The sequence below is a fragment of the Gouania willdenowi genome, chromosome 7 (assembly GCF_900634775.1).
Source record: "Gouania willdenowi chromosome 7, fGouWil2.1, whole genome shotgun sequence".
NCBI classification, from domain to species: domain Eukaryota; kingdom Metazoa; phylum Chordata; class Actinopteri; order Blenniiformes; family Gobiesocidae; genus Gouania; species Gouania willdenowi.
In genome coordinates, this window is record NC_041050.1 from 3,765,329 (window position 1) to 3,786,323 (window position 20,995).

Consider the following 20,995-nt stretch of genomic DNA (forward strand, 5'->3'; position numbering starts at 1 on the left):
GTATATTAAATGATCACTGAATTATTATTATTATTATTATTATTATTATTATTATTATTATTATTATTATTATTATTATTATTATTATTATTATTTCTGTTTACTTTTTCTATCTATTGTGTTGTGATTCAATCTGTTAATGTAGTTTTCATTTGTTAAAACAAAAATTAAAAAAAGGATATTGTAAATAAAATTAGTAAAAAATGTGTTTGTATTTTTTTTCTATTTGTTGCTTCTGAATGAAAACCTGAAGCTAATTTAAAAAGCAGTTGACACAAACTGCACAACTGCCCTACATAGCTCAATAATACTTTTTTTTTTTTTTTTTTAATTATTATTAACAAACAAGATAACATGCAACAACTTCCTCAGTTATACATCAACAGACAGCATTTGCAAACATGAACTGAATACACAACCAAATACAATAAAACAACCAAAACGACAGGAGATGAGAATTTTTATTTATTTATTTATTTTTTAATAAATTTATTTATGTTTCAAATTAAATAATTTTCTGGCATGGACATTTTCAATTGTATCTAATATTCTTTGAAACAATAAAATCTCTAATTTTAAAGCAGATCATGAGAGGGCATTTAGCAAATCTGCATTTGTGTAAATAATATTTTGTAATTATAACTAAATTTTATATATATATATATATATATATATATATAAATTTTATTTTTTTTAAAGAAGGTGCCAAATTGAATATTTTGAAATGACCTGCTATCAATATTTACATGATCTGAAAACAGCAAATCATAGAGATTTCAATATAGATTTGACTATTTCACACTCATAAAATAAATGTTTTGTTGATTCTAAATTTGTTTTGCATGAGTAAGAATTGTTCACATCCAGTTTAGATATTTTATTAATAAAATAATTTCATGGATAAATGTTTAGAATTTTGATTTGGAATTCTTTATATTTTGGGTCAAGCTCTATAATCGTATTGAGCTGATAACGTGTTGCATTTAACTCTTTCCTCCAGCTATTCTGCAAGTTTAAAATTATATTTTACTACAGCGCCATCTAGAGGCATTAGAGGTTATTACGTATGTATTCTCACCTTTCCAACATGGCGTCCAATGTGTGACACAGCTTTTCCTGCAACACGTCGTTTTGTTTGATGTAACAGGAAGCTGATAAACGAGTGTGCTGAAAAAAAAAAAAACACTTTCTAAATGACCGGAAATAATTAATAGGAGCTTTCAAACTAAAAAAAAAAAAAATACATTTAAGGAGGAGATTTTTGTTTTTTGTTGCTTTAAAACACAATATACAACATTGACAAGAACTAATTAGAAAATGAAACTAAAATCCAAAATAAATTTCCAATAATTTGGGAAGTCTTATCGGCAGGTTTTGATTGCACAATATCAATCTTAATCTTTTTGACCCATAAAAAATACTTTAAGAAAAAGTGGCCCTATTTTTAAATATATAAATTTTGCCAATATACAACTGAGTCATGCAAAAAAAAATGTTTTTTTATTCTTCATTTTTAAACCAAACTTAATATTTTTCATGTCCACAGACATTATCATAAAATTAAATCAATAATTAATAAACAAACAAAAAAACGAATACTCACTAAAATGATCAAATTCAATAATAATAATAAAATAAAATAAAAGAATTACAGGTAAAAACAGCCAAGGCCACATTGTATAGCTTTTAATAACCAATAATGTATTTTTTTAAAAATCAAAAATATTTTGAACTAAAACTTATTAAACTATTCTCTGAATGAATTGAATAAAAATAAAGCGTCATATAGTATATTTATAGTTAGTGTTTCAAAACAATTTTCACTTAGGGGTTTTACTTTGAAATTTGATACAGGAAGCTGCATAGTCGAGCGTTAATGTTTCTATTAAGCGGATCGGATCGAGCCCAGCTGATAGTTTGTGTCCATTTAGGTGAAGTGGTTCTCAAGCTGTGGGCTTTACACTGAACTTGAGCGGTTCCAGAGTGTCCTTCAGGACTGGTCCGCGTCCTCTGGCTGTGGTGAAGTTTTCGTGGAAGAGAAACGCGGACAGGGACCCTTAGTGGACCAGGACCAAATTGCGGACAGAGTGGAAACCAGCGCAGGTCAGTCGGAAACAGGAAGTAACGGCTCTCATTGAGCTAAGCTAGCTGCTAACTCCACAGGTAGCTTTGTAGCCTACGTAACGACACAACTACACGTTTTATCTCATGTTTTACAAGCCTTTAGGAAGTCTAATGATCTATACATTAACATTTTATTTAATTAATGCTATTTACAGTCTTTAATCACCTGATAATAGCAGTAATGTGTGATTTAGCTAGTTGTGATAGATAGCTAGCTAGCTAGCACTTAGCATTAATACATACTTCTGTTAAAAATGTCTCCAATTAAACAATTGTGGGCTAATGCAAGGAAGATAAAGACACAAAACGAGACATTTAAGACATATCTGATTTTAGATGAAGTGTTGAGTTAAAAGGAAAGTGACTGAATTGTTTATCATCACGTTTAGTTCTTCATTAAACTAATGATACAGTTAATTGACCTCATCTTTTATTAAACGGGCCACATTAGAACGATCATTCATTATTAATCTTAAAGAACAAATATTCACACAGATGACTGAATCTAGCATTTTAATATTGGAATGTTAATCAATTGATTAGCAGAGCCTCCAGGAACAAATATTACTTATTAAATGAAAATGTGTTAATATTGACGGGTCAGATCTGACCCAATTTTCCCACCAAGAACCTTTAACAAATGATCTGTTAAATATTACAGTAGAAACAAACACTGACAAAAAACCGTGTGTGTGGGAGTCATTTTGTGTGATTTTGTTATTGTTGACATTTTTTGTCTTTGGAGTCATTTTGTGTTCTTAATGTCTTTTTTTTTTTTTTTGTATTTTCATTGTTTGCAATTGTGTCTATTTGAAATCATTTGTTAATTTTTGTTGTGGTTTTATGTATTTTTGTTATTTATGTATTTATAAAAAAAATTGTATTTTTTTTTTGTCATTCTGCGAGTTGTCCTTTTTGTTGAGCTTTTGTTTTTTTAGGAGGTTTTTGTTGTCCTTTTGTGTTATTTTGTCATTTTATGTGTTTTTCTGTTTTTTTTTTTTTTTTTTTTTTGTCCTTTTGTGTATTTTTGTTGTTTTCTAGTTATTTTATGATATGTATGTTCATTTAGTGAGTTTTTGTTTTCATTTTTAAAAAGGTTTTGGTTATTTCAGGAGTACATTTTGTGTGTTTTAGTAATGATTTGTTGTTTTTTTTTGTCCTTTTATGTTTGTTTCTTGTAATTTTGTCTATTTGTTTTGGAGGCTGCATAAAGTTGCCACCAGTTGCCATTGTCTAGTATCGTTGCATCTTTCTCAGGGTTGTGCATTTAATCTTGGACACATTCTTCCACTGTACACACTGTCCTAAATAAAGAGTTTTAATAATGCCCATGACCAAATAATCTTTGTTATTTTAAAACTGTTGTGAAAACAAAACAAAAAACCTTCAAAGTGTTCATCACGTTAAAGAAAGTTCCTCTCAAGAATTCATCTGAAACGTATAACTTTGACACAGTCCTTCTCCTTTTGTTCAGTCATGGCTTTGTGGAGAAACCTGCTGACCATGTGGCTGCTTCTCCACGTGGCCCACGCTCGTCCCGCCAACATGTCCGCCTTCAAAGACAAGCCTCAAACGGGCAAGGACGAGAACGAGATCCTGCCTCCGGACCACCTGAATGGGGTGAAGATGGAGATCGACGGCCACCTCAACAAAGGTTTCCATAAGGAGGTGTTCCTGGGGAAGGAGATGGAGGAGTTCGACGAGGACTCGGAGCCCAGACGGAACAGGAAGAAGCTGATCGAGATATTTACAAAGTAAGACTTTAGTTTGTGTTCTGTGATCGCAACATTCAATTTTCACAGCGGTCTCTAGGGATGGAAGGATATATACTAGATTGGCTAAAAATCATTGCAAATGAGAGGGATTGAATTAAATTTGGATTTTAACATTTAAAAATATATATATATATATATATATTTAAATCTAGGGCTATACTAATACAAAAAAGGCTCAGATGTCCACACCAAAAATAGTAAAACCTTTATTTTCATTGATTAGGAAACCTAACACAGTAACCAATAGATAGGAAATGAATGATATGATAGATATTAGTTTTTAGTGTTGTAATTGAACTGTAGTAATTGAGAACGTAATTGTAATTGACTCTCGAGGATGAAAAAATCATTGTAATTTAGTTGTAATTGGAAAAAAAATGCTGGTCACTGTAATCGTAATTAATTGTTATTGAACATAAAGAATTGAAAATGTAATTTTAACTGAAAAATGTAATTCACCCCAACCCTACCGTGCAATGTCCCACACGACCCGCGTGCACACACACACTTTAAGAAAAATATGTAAATTTCAAGCCAGGAACATAAGCAAACTTTTTCTACATTTTTATTTTATGTTTTTAAAATATATTATTTTGGTTTAATTTTACATGGAGATGAATGAAAAAATGTGCAGTTAATTTGTTTTTAGTTCAAACAGTTCATAAGAAGATTATAATAAGAAAATATATTAGTAAAAAAAATCTTAACAATTTAAGTCACGGTTCAAGGATTTGTTATTTTTGTGTTACCATAAAAACGAAATTTGTTTCTCGGAACCAGCAGCATACAAGAAAAAAAATATTAACCAATATATAGTGCATTATAAACACATACAACAGAAATAATTAATCGAAATGAAAGAAAGTACACACAAGCACACTAAAGCAGTAAATAAAAATAAGAATCTGTATTTTTTTTCCAAAATATGATCTCTATGTATTCAAATTGAAAGTAGGTAAGTGCATCGTTGCATCACAGTTTTTGATTAGAATTTTTTTATTTGGTATTTGAATCGTTGGTTGAGTGAATCCTTACACCCCTTTCCTTCTCCAATGCTGGGGTCAATAAAATGATAAATATATTCTTCAAGTACACAGTGACACATTCATTGTTCACACTGGGAATCTTTTATCTGGAGCATTCCAAGCTGAACTTACGTCACTCATTCCCGTCACAGAGTCGACTTCAACCAAGACAAGAGCGTGAGCGCCAAAGAGATGCAGCGTTGGATCATGGAGAAGACGGAGGAGCACTTTGAGGAGGCCATGAAGGAGAACAAGAACAGCTTCAGAGCCGTGGATCCAGATGGTGACGGTGAGGGACACACACACACACACACACGGTCTGTCCTCCAGAGATAAACAGACATAAAAGGAGCGTCTGTACACCGGCTTTGTTTCCAGGTCATGTGACGTGGGACGAATACAGAGTAAAATTTCTCGCCAGCAAAGGTTTGAATGAGATAGAGGTCAGAGAGAAGATAAAGAACAATGAGGATCTGAAACTGGACGAAGAAAGTAAGTAAACACGTTGATATTTGAACTGTAAACATGTCCTTGATCAGTCTTAAAGGGAACCTCCACTGTTTTTACAAATGTGTTCTAAAACCTTTGAAATGTACTTATTAGATTTATGCCAAATAAAACACAATATTTTGCACCATATTTATTTAATTGCCTTTTAAAAATAGGACTACTTTACAGTTTTAGAGCCTGTGTTCCTCCATCTTGCAATCACATGATTGATGATGTCACACGGCCCCACTGCCTGTAAACATCCTACTGTTTTTTTATTGGAATTAAACATTCAGCCTGTTTTTTAGATCATTTATCATCTTTTTCAGTCAAAATGACAACATGTAGTGCTTTTGGTTGCTCTATATCAGGGGTGTCAAACTCATTGTTGGTCAGGGGCCAAATATGGACCAGTTTGGCCTCAAGTGAGCCCCTTAGGAGAGCTCTTCTTCTCTGCTTGAATGTCTACTACAAATTCACAGAGTTAGAACTTGTGGTCACAGATTTTTTTCAGGTCACAACTGTTTTTATACTCTTTCTGTAAACAAAAGAGGTTTACATCGGTATCTTTTAACTTTTCCTGATTATTTAGAGCACATTCATCAAACTCAAGGCCCGGGGGCCAAATCCAGTCGTCAAGAACATCCAATTCGGCCCTCACGAGAAAGTAGAAATGACAGAGAAAACATAAATTATTGTGTAAATACCAAATAATCCAGTTGTAGACATCTCAAATTTAGCAACTCCACATAATTTTTAGGGGCTTTCATTTTTCCTTTGTTTACATTACATGAATGCGGTCATTTTAATTGCAAATTGTGGAAAGAACTCTCAATTTTTTGATAAATCTTGCATTTTCTCACAAACAATTCCTCTAAATTACACAAAAATCGGGAACATTTATAAAAACAATGGAGGATTCCTTTAATAAGATTAGATAGTTTAACCTTAGAGCATTTTTCTTCTTCTCTCCACAGCTCAGGAGGTTTTAGAAAGCCTGAAGGATCGCTGGTTTCAAGCCGACAACCCTCCAGCCGACCAGCTGTTGACTGAAGAGGAGTTCCTGTCCTTCCTTCATCCTGAGCACAGCAAAGGAATGCTGCGATACATGGTGAAGGAAATAGTGCGTGACCTCGGTACGAGCTGCGATCACTGGTTTAAACTTTTTAAAAATCATTATTGGATGTAAGTGTTTGTAATTCTTTGTTTCCTTTGTGTGGTGGTGCAGACCAGGATGGAGATAAGAAGCTGACCCTGTCCGAGTTCATCTCTCTGCCCGTGGGCACCGTGGAGAACCAGCAGGCTCAGGACATTGACGACGACTGGGTCCGAGAGAGGAAGAAGGAGTTTGAGGAGGTGATTGATGGAAACCGTGATGGAATTGTCACCATGGAGGAGCTGGAAGTGAGTAGTTGGGCTTTAGTTTTACCACTCTGTCAACTGAGTGACTCATCTGTAAATGAGCTTCTGCAGCTTTAAGCATTATTTTTAGGCCTTCTGAATTTCTGTGATTGTAGAAGACGGACGGAAAAACTGAATTAATGTTCTGAAATGGAAAAATATCTGATCTGGGTTTTTTTTTCTCGATTTATTTAAAATTTAGGCTCCAACATGAAACAAAGAGGCCTCACGTGCATGTTTTGGGAAAATGTCAGTTACTGCTGTTTTTACCGGAAAACGGTTAATTGAATTGCTAGAAAGTTTGACAAACGGGAAAACATCAACACTATTAATCCTATTTAGCATGTTTGGTACGATTTCAGGAAGTTTATTAGTCAGTAAAGTCTTCTAAACAGGGAGCGATGATGAAACGGAAAATTGGAGGCTCTACATGTTAGGTGCTGATTTGTCATGTCAGAGATTAATCAAGATCTGTTAAAAGTAACTGATGTTTTAGCGCAAACATTTTCCTGTTCTTTTAATACACAGCACTAGTTCCCCCCACCCACACGCTGCTGGACTGCTGATAAAGTCACAAGTTAATGTCTTCATTCAATTACTCTGATAAAGGTTCCAGCTAATGTATTTATTTTGTGTGTAGACGGTGCACCTGTTCATTGTTGTTCTTATTGATCCGTGTGTTTACAGTCCTTATGTTGACAACTTCATTTAAACGTAGTCGTGTTCTGCTTCTTTGTCTTCAATATTATTTTGAATATTATAAGAATTTGTCTTAATCTGCAGTACGTATCTTTATAAAAAGTGTTTTTTCATTTAATATATCAGCCCATTTATTGGTTATCGTCTTATTAATCGCTATCGGCTGATTTTTCTGATTTTTAAGCCCCCGAATATCAGCGTTGGCCCCAATAATCCTGAATCGGCCAGCCTGTACTACACTTACATAAGTTTAGTCAAGATCTTTATAGGTTTGAGCTCCGTGCGTCCGTCGTGGAAGAGGAGATATACTGTAGGTCTGAGCTCTGTCCGTCTGAGTTAAAGGGGACAGCTTTTCTCAGAAACTGTTTAAGATATGATAACCACATTTGGTGTGTGGCTTCAGGCTATCGATACCTTGATGGAGTTTGAAAATGAGAAGTGCACAATTTTTTGTTCTGGAGTTATTGCCCTTGTGCCGTTTTTTACTCTGTTCAAGGTATCTTCAAAGGGGACAGCTCTTCTTAGAAAATGTTTAAGTTAGTAATTTTATATTCTGATGTGATAATATTTTCTTATGTATACATCTATGGTAGATTTAGGACATTTAGGAAAATGTTGTGTTATAATGAGAACCAATCTGGCAGGGGGTGTTGATGACTGTCTTTCTGTTTCTCTACGTAGGAATACATGGACCCCATGAACGAGCACAACGCTCTGAACGAAGCCCGACAGATGATCGCCGTCGCCGACGAGAACCAGAACCACAATCTGGAGCTGGAGGAGATCCTGAAGTACAGCGAATACTTCACCGGCAGCAAGCTGATGGATTACGCCCGGAACGTACACGAGGAGTTCTGATCTGAGCCGTGATTGGTCCTTTTTACCTGCTGCGTAGCATCGCTATCACTATTACCATCCAAGCTAGCAGGAGCTGCCTTCTGTGTGCCATCAGATAAACATGACTTTAAAAAAAAAATCCCCTTCCATTTGAAGCACTGTGTTCGACTCTTGAAGTTTTGTTTTTATCGTGAAGTGTGTGTATATGAGGAATTTTAGCTCGTCCGTACAATGTGTAAATATGGGCAAAACAGCTGCAAACCTGCTAATGATGCTAAAAGATGTTATTCTATCATCAACACTGTTACTTACGCAATCATTACATTAGAAAACCAGTAGAAATGTGGGACTTCCTTTGTGCCTGTTAGCAGGAAACTGATGGTTGAATAGCGTTAAGTTAAACTTTTTAAGTTGTCCCACAAATGTGTATGAGCAATTTGTTTTTCACCAAAAATGTTGGATGAGAAGAGATTAATATATGAGAAAAGGCAACGCGTGTCAGATCTTAGAAGGAAACTCACACTCAAGCAGCAACACACACACACATGCCTTTGTTTGCATAATGTATTTATTTGTCAGGTTTTTTGTGGGGTGCCGAATGTAAGAGTCACTATTTTGTAGCCGACATATTTTGAACATTTAGCTCATTTTTCTTTCATTAGAGACAAAAAATAAAGTAAAACGGCATGTATTATATCATTGTTAAAAATGTCTACACGTTAAATGTGAATCTAAATGGAAAATCTTAATGATTTAGATTTAACATTTACATTTAGATTTATTTTTCATGTTTGTGTACAGATTTTTAACAATGATATAAAACATGCGGTTTTACATGAATTTCTGTCTCAAATAAAAGAAAAATTGGCTAAATGTTCAAAATATGTCGGCTATAAAACAGTGACTGATTTATTAATTTCTGAAACTCCATAGTTTTTATCTTTGAAGGTGTGAGCTTGCACACATTTTGGTTTACTCCAGGTTATTCCTGCAGGTAATTTGTATAAAGGTGGAGGGATTTGAGCATCAAAGCTGCTGCAGTCACAATTTTTTGAAGTTATGAATGAATGTGACAAAAAAAAAGTTAAAAAATACTAGTGAACAATAAATATTTCTATCAACTAATGAGGACTCACATTTTGTTCCTAGTTTTTTTATTTTTTCAAGTACAATAATTACAAGTTTACGTTTTGAAAATTCAAAACAAATCAACCATATGTGAAACAGATTTGCAACTTTCTCCAAAATGTAGCTTCAACAACTTTAAATTTTGTAAATTTAAGCCTGTTGCAAATTCTTGCTAATTACTTTTTTAATGAATTACAAAGTTTTGGAGGCATGGTAGATATTTGGAAAATTTTTAGAGTTTTATCTCAAAAACTTTGTTTTTACAGCATTTTGAATTTTGCTCTAATAACTACTCGAGTGCATGTAAAAAATAGTGGAAAAGGTGGTGAAATGGGATTTTAAAAACTTTATGTAGTTTAGATTTTGTTTATTCAGACAAGGTTTTTTTTTAGGTTTTTTTTATCTCCTGACATGTTTTGACTGTCAACTGCTAGTCTTCCTCAGTAATGATATGCCTACAAGTTATCTCATAAGGAATGCATTTTCTGATGCTTGAAAAACCTTGTCTGAATAAACAAAACCTTAATATTTATTTAAAAGAAAGTAAGACAAAATGAACTTACTGGAGTTATTACCACAGATATCGGTTGATAGTGGTCAAAAATGGGCAGAAAAAGGGTTAAAAGTGTCAATATTGGCTTAAAAATGGGCAGAAGTTGGGGTAATGAAATTTAAAAAGATAGGAACAGTTAATTGAATCTGGCAAATAATAGGCATGACAAATCGTGAATGTGGTTAAATTGGCAAAAAAATAAGCATGAAAACGGGTTAAAAGTGACAATAGTGGGTCAACGTATGTGACACAAAGTGGAAAGTTTTTATAAGTGCAGAAAATGTGCAGAAAAGACATTGAAATAAATGGGGGTAATGTAAAAGGAGCAAAAATATGGCAAAAAAAAGTGATGAAAATATGGTAAGTTTGGTGTAGTTGCAGAACAATAAGCAAAAAATGTCCTCAAATTGTTCAAAAAATATTCTTAGTTTCTTGAAGGCATCTGGCAACCCACTCCCAAATGGGGTCCTGACCCCAAGGTTGAGAACCCCTGTCACAGTGGATGGTCAGTCACCAGTTTATCTGGATACTACCGCATTCATAGCCCCTCCCCTTTCAGCCTGCTCTCCTGCCACAGGTGAAGCTCATTACCTTGATGAGGCCACTTTATTTAAGCTGTGGCTGCTTCAGTCTCTCTGTTTCAGTTTCTCTTTCAGCTCCAACAGCCGTTACTCGGCGGATTTCTCACCTCATCGACTCCTCGACACATCGGACTTCTCATCGCGTCGAATCGTCTTCACGTCGGACTTCTCATCGCGTCGAATCGTCTCCACATCGGACTACACTAAGTGGATCTTTATGATATGACCGGGGGTGTCAAACTGATTTACACACACTGTGCATCTTGGACACACAAAATAATCTTTAAAAAATAGAACTCCAAATGTTTTTTTTCAGTGCAGACAAGTTAATTGAACTTTTCCTTTACAATATGTAAAGAAAACCTAGCTACATATGTATGTGTTCAGATGTTTGACACTCCTGGTTTAGCTACATCTACATGTTTAAAGTCTAATTCACACACACCATAGTTTAGCCATACAATGTTGTGTGTTGAGTCATGGTTTGAGCACTACAGCCTGCCTGAGCATTAATTGCCAATTAATGCTTTAATTTGTGTTGCTGTGCTGACTCATGGTGTAATCGCCACAGTCTGCCTTAGTTTTGCCTAGTGATGGTTTCACTACCACAGCCTTTCTCAAAATTTTTGTAGAGTCATGCTTTGTGTTTAAACTATGACTCTTCTACGTGACCCAACCATAAGCTGTTTGTGGTTCAGACACCACAGCCCGACCGAGTGTTTCTGCGGTGTCACGCGTTTAGTATTGTTGCTGAGTCATAGTTTAATCGGCTATATAGCAGCTTTGTCATAGTTTAATTGGCTATATGGCTGCCTTGTCATAGTTTAATGGGCTATATAACTGCCTTGTCATGGTTTAATGGGCTATATAACTGCCTTGTCATGGTTTAATTGGCTATATGGCTGCCTTGTCATAGTTTAATGGGCTATATAACTGCCTTGTCATGGTTTAATGGGCTATATAACTGCCTTGTCATGGTTTAATGGGCTATATAACTGTCTTGTCATGGTTTAATGGGCTATATAACTGCCTTGTCATGGTTTAATGGGCTATATAACTGCCTTGTCATAGTTTAATTGGCTATATAGCTGCTTTGTCATAGTTTAATTGCTTTGTCATAGTTTTATGAGCTACAAAGTTGCCATAGTTCCACATACCACAGCACACACATTTTTTCCCATCCCCCCTTGTATTTTTGCATAGTCATAGTTTCATTATGCTGACGAATTTTACCAATAACAACCTACCAATTTACCCACCTGCACAATTTTTGGATTCCCGCTAAACTCGTGTTGATTAAACTAAATAAATGATATGGTGAAGTGATTACGCCACACAAAATAAATTAATTAATACATTTAAAAACATCCATGAGGATGGTTTCTAAACATTAGCGCGCACTTCAAGACCCGTAAAACGTTCAAATTCTACGGTAATTCTTTACATTTCAGTCAATGTAAATAAAACAAATAAAAAATGTTTTTATTGTAAATAAAACAAATACCTTTTCTATTGTAAATAAAAAAAATTCATTTTTTTTATTGTGAATAAAACAGACCTCTTTTATTGTAAATAAAATAAATACCTCTTTTTATTGTAATTTATTTTCTATGATGCAGCAGGAAAGTTAAAAAAACAAAAAAAAAAAAAAACACATTTGCATTGATGTAGCAGTGATGCCTCCAGCAAGGTAAGTCTAAATAACATGGAGGGCAGTTAAATAATACAACTGACCCACTATCAATACTACTGTTCATCAGTAAATGTGGATAGGTAAATTTAATACAAATACAAAAGTTGAATAACTTAAACGCCCGATATTGCGCGAAACATGAGAAACAATTTCGGTCCTGGAGTACTGCAAGAATTTAGAAGAAACAGCTCTCCTACTGATGAAGAAAGAGAAACAACATTCCTACTGAAGAAAAAGAAACATTTCTACTGATGAAGAAGAAAAAGAAACATTTCTATTAAAGAACTGGGTCGGTCGTACTTTGAATTTCTGGATGTGGCTCCACCCAAACCCAGACTGGACCTTTCTGGTAGGTGCACGTTGTTGTATTAGTTATTATATATATATATATTAGTGCTAATTGGAGCAGTGGTGGATTATTGGCTAATTAATAGGAATTTACCTTGATGGGTACTGAACCATCACTGTTGGACCTTGAGCAAGTCCCTTAACATTAACTGATCCTCAAGGATGGGTTAAAACCAGAGAACTAATTACATTTATACCTGTACATTTTAAAGATATATAACTATTTTATCCTTAAGGTTAATATGCACACATAAATCTAATTTGCTAAGATTATTATACACAAGCATAATTTGTATTTGCTAAGGTTATAATACACACACATAAGTCCATTTGTTAAGATTATTATATATTTATACATAATATATACACAAATCTCATATGCTTAAGCAAGTCTTGTGTGCTAAAATTATATATGCACACGCAACTCTTGAGTGCTAAGATTATCATACACACGCATAAATCTTGTGTGCTAAGATTAGTATTACAAACACACATTTAAATCTCGTGTGCAAAGATTACACGCATACACGTAAATCTTGTGTGCCAGATTATTATGCACATGTAAGTCTTGTGTGCCAGATTATTATGCACATGTAAGTCTTGTGTGCCAGATTATTATGCACATGTAAGTCTTGTGTGCCAAGATTATTATTTTTGTACACACATGCAACTCTTGTGTGCCAAGATTATTATACACACATGCAAGTCTTGTGTGCCAAGATTATTATACACACATGCAAGTCTTGTGTGCCAAGATTATTATTTTTGTACACACATGTAAGTCTTGTGTGCCAAGATTATTATACACACATGCAACTCTTGTGTGCCAAGATTATTATTATACACACATGCAAGTCTTGTGTGCCAAGATTATTATTATACACACATGTAAGTCTTGTGTGCCAAGATTATTATTATTATTGTACACACATGTAAGTCTTGTGTGCCAAGATTATTATTATTGTACACACATGTAAGTCTTGTGTGCCAAGATTATTATTATACACACATGTAAGTCTTGTGTGCCAAGATTATTATTATTGTACACACATGTAAGTCTTGTGTGCCAAGATTATTATTATTTTACACACATGTAAGTCTTGTGTGCCAAGATTATTATTATTGTACACACATGTAAGTCTTGTGTGCCAAGATTATTATTATACACACATGTAAGTCTTGTGTGCCAAGATTATTATACTATACACACATGTAAGTCTTGTGTGCCAAGATTATTATTATTGTACACGCACACATGTAAGTCTTGTGTGCCAAGATTATTATTATTGTACACGCACACATGTAAGTCTTGTGTGCCAAGATTATGATTATTGTACACGCACACATGTAAGTCTTGTGTGCCAAGATTATGATTATTGTACACGCACACATGTAAGTCTTGTGTGCCAAGATTATGATTATTGTACACGCACACATGTAAGTCTTGTGTGCCAAGATTATGATTATTGTACACGCACACATGTAAGTCTTGTGTGCCAAGATTATTATTATTGTACACGCACACACGTAAGTCTTGTGTGCCAAGATTATTATTATTGTACACGCACACACGTAAGTCTTGTGTGCCAAGATTATTATTATTGTACACGCACACACGTAAGTCTTGTGTGCCAAGATTATTATTATTGTACACGCACACACGTAAGTCTTGTGTGCCAAGATTATTATTATTGTACACGCACACACGTAAGTCTTGTGTGCCAAGATTATTATTATTGTACACGCACACGTAAGTCTTGTGTGCCAAGATTATTATTATTGTACACGCACACGTAAGTCTTGTGTGCCAAGATTATTATTATTGTACACGCACACATGCAAGTCTTGTGTGCCAAGATTATTATTATACACACATGCAAATCTTGTGTGCCAAGATTATTATTATTGTACACACATGTAAGTCTTGTGTGCCAAGATTATTATTATTGTACACACATGTAAGTCTTGTGTGCCAAGATTATTATACTATACACACATGCAAATCTTGTGTGCCAAGATTATTATTATTGTACACACATGCAAATCTTGTGTGCCAAGATTATTATTATTGTACACACACACGCATGTAAGTCTTGTGTGCCAAGATTATTATTATTGTACACACACACACATGTAAATCTTGTGTGCCAAGATTATTATTATACACACATGCAAATCTTGTGTGCCAAGATTATTATTATTGTACACACATGTAAGTCTTGTGTGCCAAGATTATTATTATTGTACACACATGTAAGTCTTGTGTGCCAAGATTATTATACTATACACACATGCAAATCTTGTGTGCCAAGATTATTATTATTATACACACATGCAAATCTTGTGTGCCAAGATTATTATTATTGTACACACATGTAAGTCTTGTGTGCCAAGATTATTATTATTGTACACACATGTAAGTCTTGTGTGCCAAGATTATTATTATTGTACACACATGTAAGTCTTGTGTGCCAAGATTATTATACTATACACACATGCAAATCTTGTGTGCCAAGATTATTATTATTATACACACATGCAAATCTTGTGTGCCAAGATTATTATTATTGTACACACACACACATGTAAGTCTTGTGTGCCAAGATTATTATTATTGTACACACACACATGTAAGTCTTGTGTGCCAAGATTATTATTATTGTACACACACACACATGTAAGTCTTGTGTGCCAAAATTATTATTATACACGCATGCAAATCTTGTGTGCCAAGATTATTATTATACACGCATGCAAATCTTGTGTGCCAAGATTATTATTATTGTACACGCATGCAAATCTTGTGTGCCAAGATTATTATTATTGTACACACATGCAAATCTTGTGTGCCAAGATTATTATTATTGTACACACATGTAAGTCTTGTGTGCCAAGATTATTATTATTATACACACATGCAAATCTTGTGTGCCAAGATTATTATTATTGTACACACATGTAAGTCTTGTGTGCCAAGATTATTATACTATACACACATGTAAGTCTTGTGTGCCAAGATTATTATACTATACACGCATGCAAATCTTGTGTGCCAAGATTATTATTATACTATACACACATGCAAATCTTGTGTGCCAAGATTATTATTATTGTACACTCATGTAAGTCTTGTGTGCCAAGATTATTATACTATACACACATGTAAGTCTTGTGTGCCAAGATTATTATTATTGTACACGCACACATGTAAGGCTTGTGTGCCAAGATTATTGTTATTGTACACGCACACATGTAAGGCTTGTGTGCCAAGATTATTGTTATTGTACACGCACACATGTAAGGCTTGTGTGCCAAGATTATTATTATACTATACACGCACACATGTAAGTCATGTGTGCCATGATTATTATTATACTATACACGCACACATGTAAGTCTTGTGTGCCAAACTTATTATTGTACCCACACACGAAAGTCTCGTGTGCCAAACTTATTATTGTACGCACACACGTAAGTCTCGTGTGCCAAGATTATTATACGCACACGTCTTGTGTGCCAAGATCATTATAAGCACATACATGAATCAAGATTCTATACGTACACACGTAAGTTTAGTGTGCTAAGATTATCATATAAACACGCACACCTCACGTGCGAAGATTATCCTATAAACACACACGTCTCAAGCTACGAGCAGCTGGTCGTCTTTGGCGGTGGTAGCAGGCTTGACGCTCTCCGAAGCACTGAGACCTCATCACCCTCATCACCTTCAGGCTCAAGTTGAAGAAGTGTTGAAGTACCACAGCCAGGTATGTGGTTAAGGTCCTATAACAAACACTCACACAAATGCACAAGTCGATTCTGCCAAGATTGACATACACAAATGCACAAGTTGATTGTGCCAGGATTGAGATACACAAATGCACAAGTTGATTGTGCCACTATTGAAATATACACATGCACAAGTTGATTGTGCCAGGATTGACATACACAAAGGCACAAGTCGATTGTGCCAGGATTGACATACACAAATGCACAAGTCGATACTGCCAAGATTGACATACACAAATGCACAAGTCGATTGTGCCAGGATTGACATACACAAACGCACAAGTTGATTGTGCCACAATTGAAATATACACATGCACAAGTTGATTGTGCCACGGTTGACATACACAAAGGCACAAGTCGATTGTGCCAGGATTGACATACACAAATGCACAAGTCGATACTGCCAAGATTGACATACACAAATGCACAAGTCGATTGTGCCGCGGTTGACATACACAAACGCACAAGTCAATTGTGCTACGATTGAAATATGCACAAGTCGATTGTGCCACGGTTGGCATACACAAATGCATTAGTTGATTGTGCCACAATTGAAATATACACATGCACAAGTTGATTGTGCCATGATTGACATACACAAATTCACAAGTCGATTGTGCTACGATTGAAATATGCAGAAGTCCATTGTGCCATGGTTGACATACACAAAGGCACAATTCGATTGTGCCATGGTTGACATACACAAAGGCACAAGTCGATTGTGCCAGGATTGACATACACAAACGCACAAGTCGATTGTGCTACTATTGAAATATGCACAAGTCGATTGTGCCAGGATTGACATACACAAACGCACAAGTCGATTGTGCTACTATTGAAATATGCACAAGTCGATTGTGCCACGGTTGACATACATAAATGCACAAGTTGATTGTGCCACGGTTGAAATATACACATATGCACAAGTCGATTGTGCTAAGGTTGACACACAAGTCGATTGTGCCAAGATTGAATAATACACATGCACAAGTCGATTGTGCCAAGGTTGAAATATACACATGCACAAACGCACAACTCTTGTGCCAAGGTTGGAAAAATCGAACGCAAAAGATCCAAGACCACAAAGGACCTATAACAAAAATAAGTTGGAAAAATAATTCGGTAGGTAACAAAATTCCAAGCTTGGCCCCAATCTAACTCAGAGTCAAAACTTGCCACAATAGAGATTATATAAAAACAATAGCATAGCTTTAAATGAATGTATTTTCTTAAAGCGGTGCATTCTCATTTGTTGAAATGTAGGTTCACCTGTAAGACTGTTTATCTTTCACAAGGACCTCCTGTATCATGGTGGTACCTAAAGCAATTTGCAACTGCAAATGTAAGTCCTCGTGGCAACTGTAGCCAGGACTCCAAAGTAGAATAAAAACAATAAAACTAAAAGTAAGCCAAACTCCAAACTTGGACCCATTGTAACTCATACAATCAAAACCCAGGCCAGCCCTAGACATCTTGGAGCCCTAAGCAGGATACCTTTTGGGGGCCCCACACTGTCAATCATGGACAGTTAACGAACACAAAAGCAGATACCATGTTCTATTATAATCCAAATGAATTACATTTTCCCTCTATGGACATGAACCACTTTAACCTTGAATGTAAAATAAAATAAATGTGAAGACACTCTAATGGATGATAAATACATCAAAATGCTGACGCCTGATTTAAATTTTATTTATAAATGATCATTTTCAATGAGCCAATAATAATTTGTTTGCATAAGGGATTCTTTCAACTAAACTTCCAACTCTGAACTATTCTATTTAGCAAAAACACAATGAACAAGGTAATAACTGCAAAAATAAATTTTTCTGTAATTTAATAATAAACAAGTAATGTTAAATAATAATGAATATATAAATAGAAAAAAAAAATAATAATTTCAACAAAATACATATAAATAATATTTATAAAGTAAACTTAAAAGAAGAACATTACAGATTATCTCCAACCACTTATTTTCTTTCTTCATGCTAAAGACTGTTTTTCTTGTTATTGAGAAGCAAAGTCTTTTATGTCATCATAGGAAATCTGCCTTCAACGTCATGGTTGATGCTGATAGTGACGTTGACGGTGTTTCTTGAAGAATGGGGGGTGTTGACAAGTAGGTAACAGTTCACTGTGTGATGGACAGCCATCGTGGGGGGGGACTGGTGGCCGTGGGTCCCTAAGCAGCTGCTCAATCCGCTTACTGATCAAAACGTAGCCCTAAATTTGCAACTGAATATTTAAGTCCTGGTGGTAACTGTAGGTACATTATCTACAGTGATCTCTATTTATTGCCCATTAAACTTTCATCCTGAAAGCCAAACAAATACGCAATACTCTTTGTAAATCTGGGTATGGATGAGATAAAGGTATACCACAAGAACTTGTACAGCCCTGCCAAAGATGGATGATTGGAGCTGTTAAATCAGTTCAATAGGTTTCAAGTGGCAATATGCTTTAAGTGTGGGAACTTTGACTAAGTGGACACTGCTGAATTGAGTCAGGTTTTGTTACAGTAAGCTACCTTAGAAACATCACCAAAGTAACACGAATGGATTGGATGATTCAGAGTGATTCATGACCTCTTCCACAAGCCAATGGAATTCAAAAGAAAGTCCATCCTACAAGGCATAATGTGGAATTAAGATGGATGGAAGCTCCTGAATAACATTGGAAGAGGGAAAAACACAAAATTCACTGTCTGAGGAGAATTAAAAACCAATAACCTTGGAGTGACCATTAACAGTGTGAACTGGAAACAAACATCAAATGGACGCAGGGATCAAATATCACCCATCAGATCAGAAAGTCCTCCTGAAGACTTGGTCATATTTGGCAACATGACGGCAAGAAACTCCTTTCAAGATGCCAAGGGCCAGAAAAAAAGTCTTTAGGTTCAAAATTACCAATGTTGTCCAGCTACCAATAGCTTTGTCTTCTAATGGAAGGAGCATGATGAACAAAATACCTCTTTTGGTTCTACAGTTTCCATTCTAAGGATCAACTTTAGGGAGATGACTGATTAATTTATTTTTTTTAAAACTTTTTTCTATGTTGTAATCCTAGTTTTGCTCCTTTATACTTTATAGAAATGTGTGTTCTGTTGTATGTTTGTTGGGTTGCGATGTCTTTCTGCGCGTCTTGAAAAGGCTCTCTCCGCGTCTTGAGAGCTTGTCGGTTATTCCCCTTCGATCTTGCGTGTCCCTCATGCGTTTTTTCTTTCTGCTCGAGCAGATGACCCCTAACCCTTTGTCTTGGCGTTACCTCCATTTCTTTACAGGTGCACCACTTTAAACCCTGACACTCCCACAGGGTTTTTTTTCAGCTGAACTTGAGCTTACATAAACTCTGACTTGACTAAGACTCCTTTGCTAAACCTGAAACAGGTCCTGGACCTGTTGGTTTTGTTATTGACTCTTCCTCTGATTTTTTTTTTTTTTTGCATTGAGCTGATGTATAACAAATGTCCTTTTCCCCCCCAATTGTTCTGATGTGTAATCAGTATTTTCTTCTTTGTTCTGATAATTAACCCATGTCAATGTCACAATGTTTGACCAGTCATTTTCCCTTTTTTTTCAGCTGTTTAAACCAAGTCTTTTTTTCCCCCAATATTAAGGTTTTTAACCCAAAACCTTTTTGCATTGTTCCAATGTTTAACCAAAATCCTTTTCCCCCCAATTGTTCAGTTGTTTAACCCAAATATTTTTGTTCCATTGTTCTAATATATAACCCACATCCTTTTCTCCCCCTTTGTTGCATTGTTTGCAGGTTTTTTTAGATTATGCTCTTGACTTTCCCCACTGAGTGCATTCTATTTGCTGGTATTTGCTAGCAGGTTAAGACCTTCCTACGTGGTATTAACCCAGGTGGCATCGCCGAGAGAATAACTTTAGGAAGAAGTTTTGGGGTCCTGAGCCCTGGCTTGGACCCTACCATGTGCTCCTGATAGGAGCATTGTTCCATTGTGTAACCGAAGTCCTTTTTCCCCAATTGTTTATCTGTTTAACCCAAGTCTTTTTTCCCCATTATTCTGATATTTAACCTTGGTTCTTTTTGCATTGTTCCAAAACTTAACCAAGGTCCTTTTTCCCCCAATTGTTTATCTGTTTAACCCAAGTCTTTTTTCCCCATTATTCTGATATTTAACCCTGGTTCTTTTTGCATTCTTCCATTGTTTAACCAAAGTCCTTTTTCCCCCAATTGTTTATCTGTTTAACCAGTCTTTTTTCCCCATTATTCTGATATTTAACCCTGGTTCTTTTTGCATTCTTCCATTGTTTAACCAAAGTCCTTTTTCCCCAATTGTTTAGCTGTTTAACCCGTCTTTTTTTCCCCATTCTGATATTTAACTGATCCTTTTTGCGTTGTTCTAATGTTTGACCAAAGTCATTTTCTTCCGTTGCTCTGACGAATAACCAAGTCCTGGGAGGAAGTCCTGGGGTGCTGAGCCCTGGCTTTGACCCTACCACATGCTCCTGGTGATCCATGCCAATCACTACTGGAAGATCCCTGGTCTGACGAGATGAATGGGTCCAACTCAT

General features: G+C 35.3%; 1 protein-coding gene across 1 annotated transcript; it reads left to right on the plus strand.

Annotated features, from left to right (window-relative positions):
- The first annotated feature begins 1,871 nt into the window (after positions 1-1,871).
- On the plus strand, positions 1,872-9,381 carry sdf4 (stromal cell derived factor 4). The gene is made up of 7 exons (XM_028452305.1): positions 1,872-2,103; positions 3,599-3,878; positions 5,077-5,213; positions 5,303-5,416; positions 6,391-6,549; positions 6,642-6,817; positions 8,195-9,381. The coding sequence occupies exons 2-7, from the start codon at positions 3,601-3,603 to the stop codon at positions 8,369-8,371; spliced, it is 1,041 nt and encodes a 346-aa protein (XP_028308106.1). The 5' UTR covers positions 1,872-2,103; positions 3,599-3,600; the 3' UTR covers positions 8,372-9,381.
- The last annotated feature ends 11,614 nt before the right edge of the window (positions 9,382-20,995 follow it).

Excerpts from the sequence above, each read along its gene's own strand:
- sdf4 (XM_028452305.1), top strand. The coding sequence starts at position 3,601 with ATGGCTTTGTGGAGAAACCTGCTGACCATGTGGCTGCTTCTCCACGTG. Across the intron at positions 5,214-5,302 it reads CGTGGATCCAGATGGTGACG|GTCATGTGACGTGGGACGAA; the intron begins GTGAGGGACACA and ends CTTTGTTTCCAG. Across the intron at positions 5,417-6,390 it reads TCTGAAACTGGACGAAGAAA|CTCAGGAGGTTTTAGAAAGC; the intron begins GTAAGTAAACAC and ends TTCTCTCCACAG.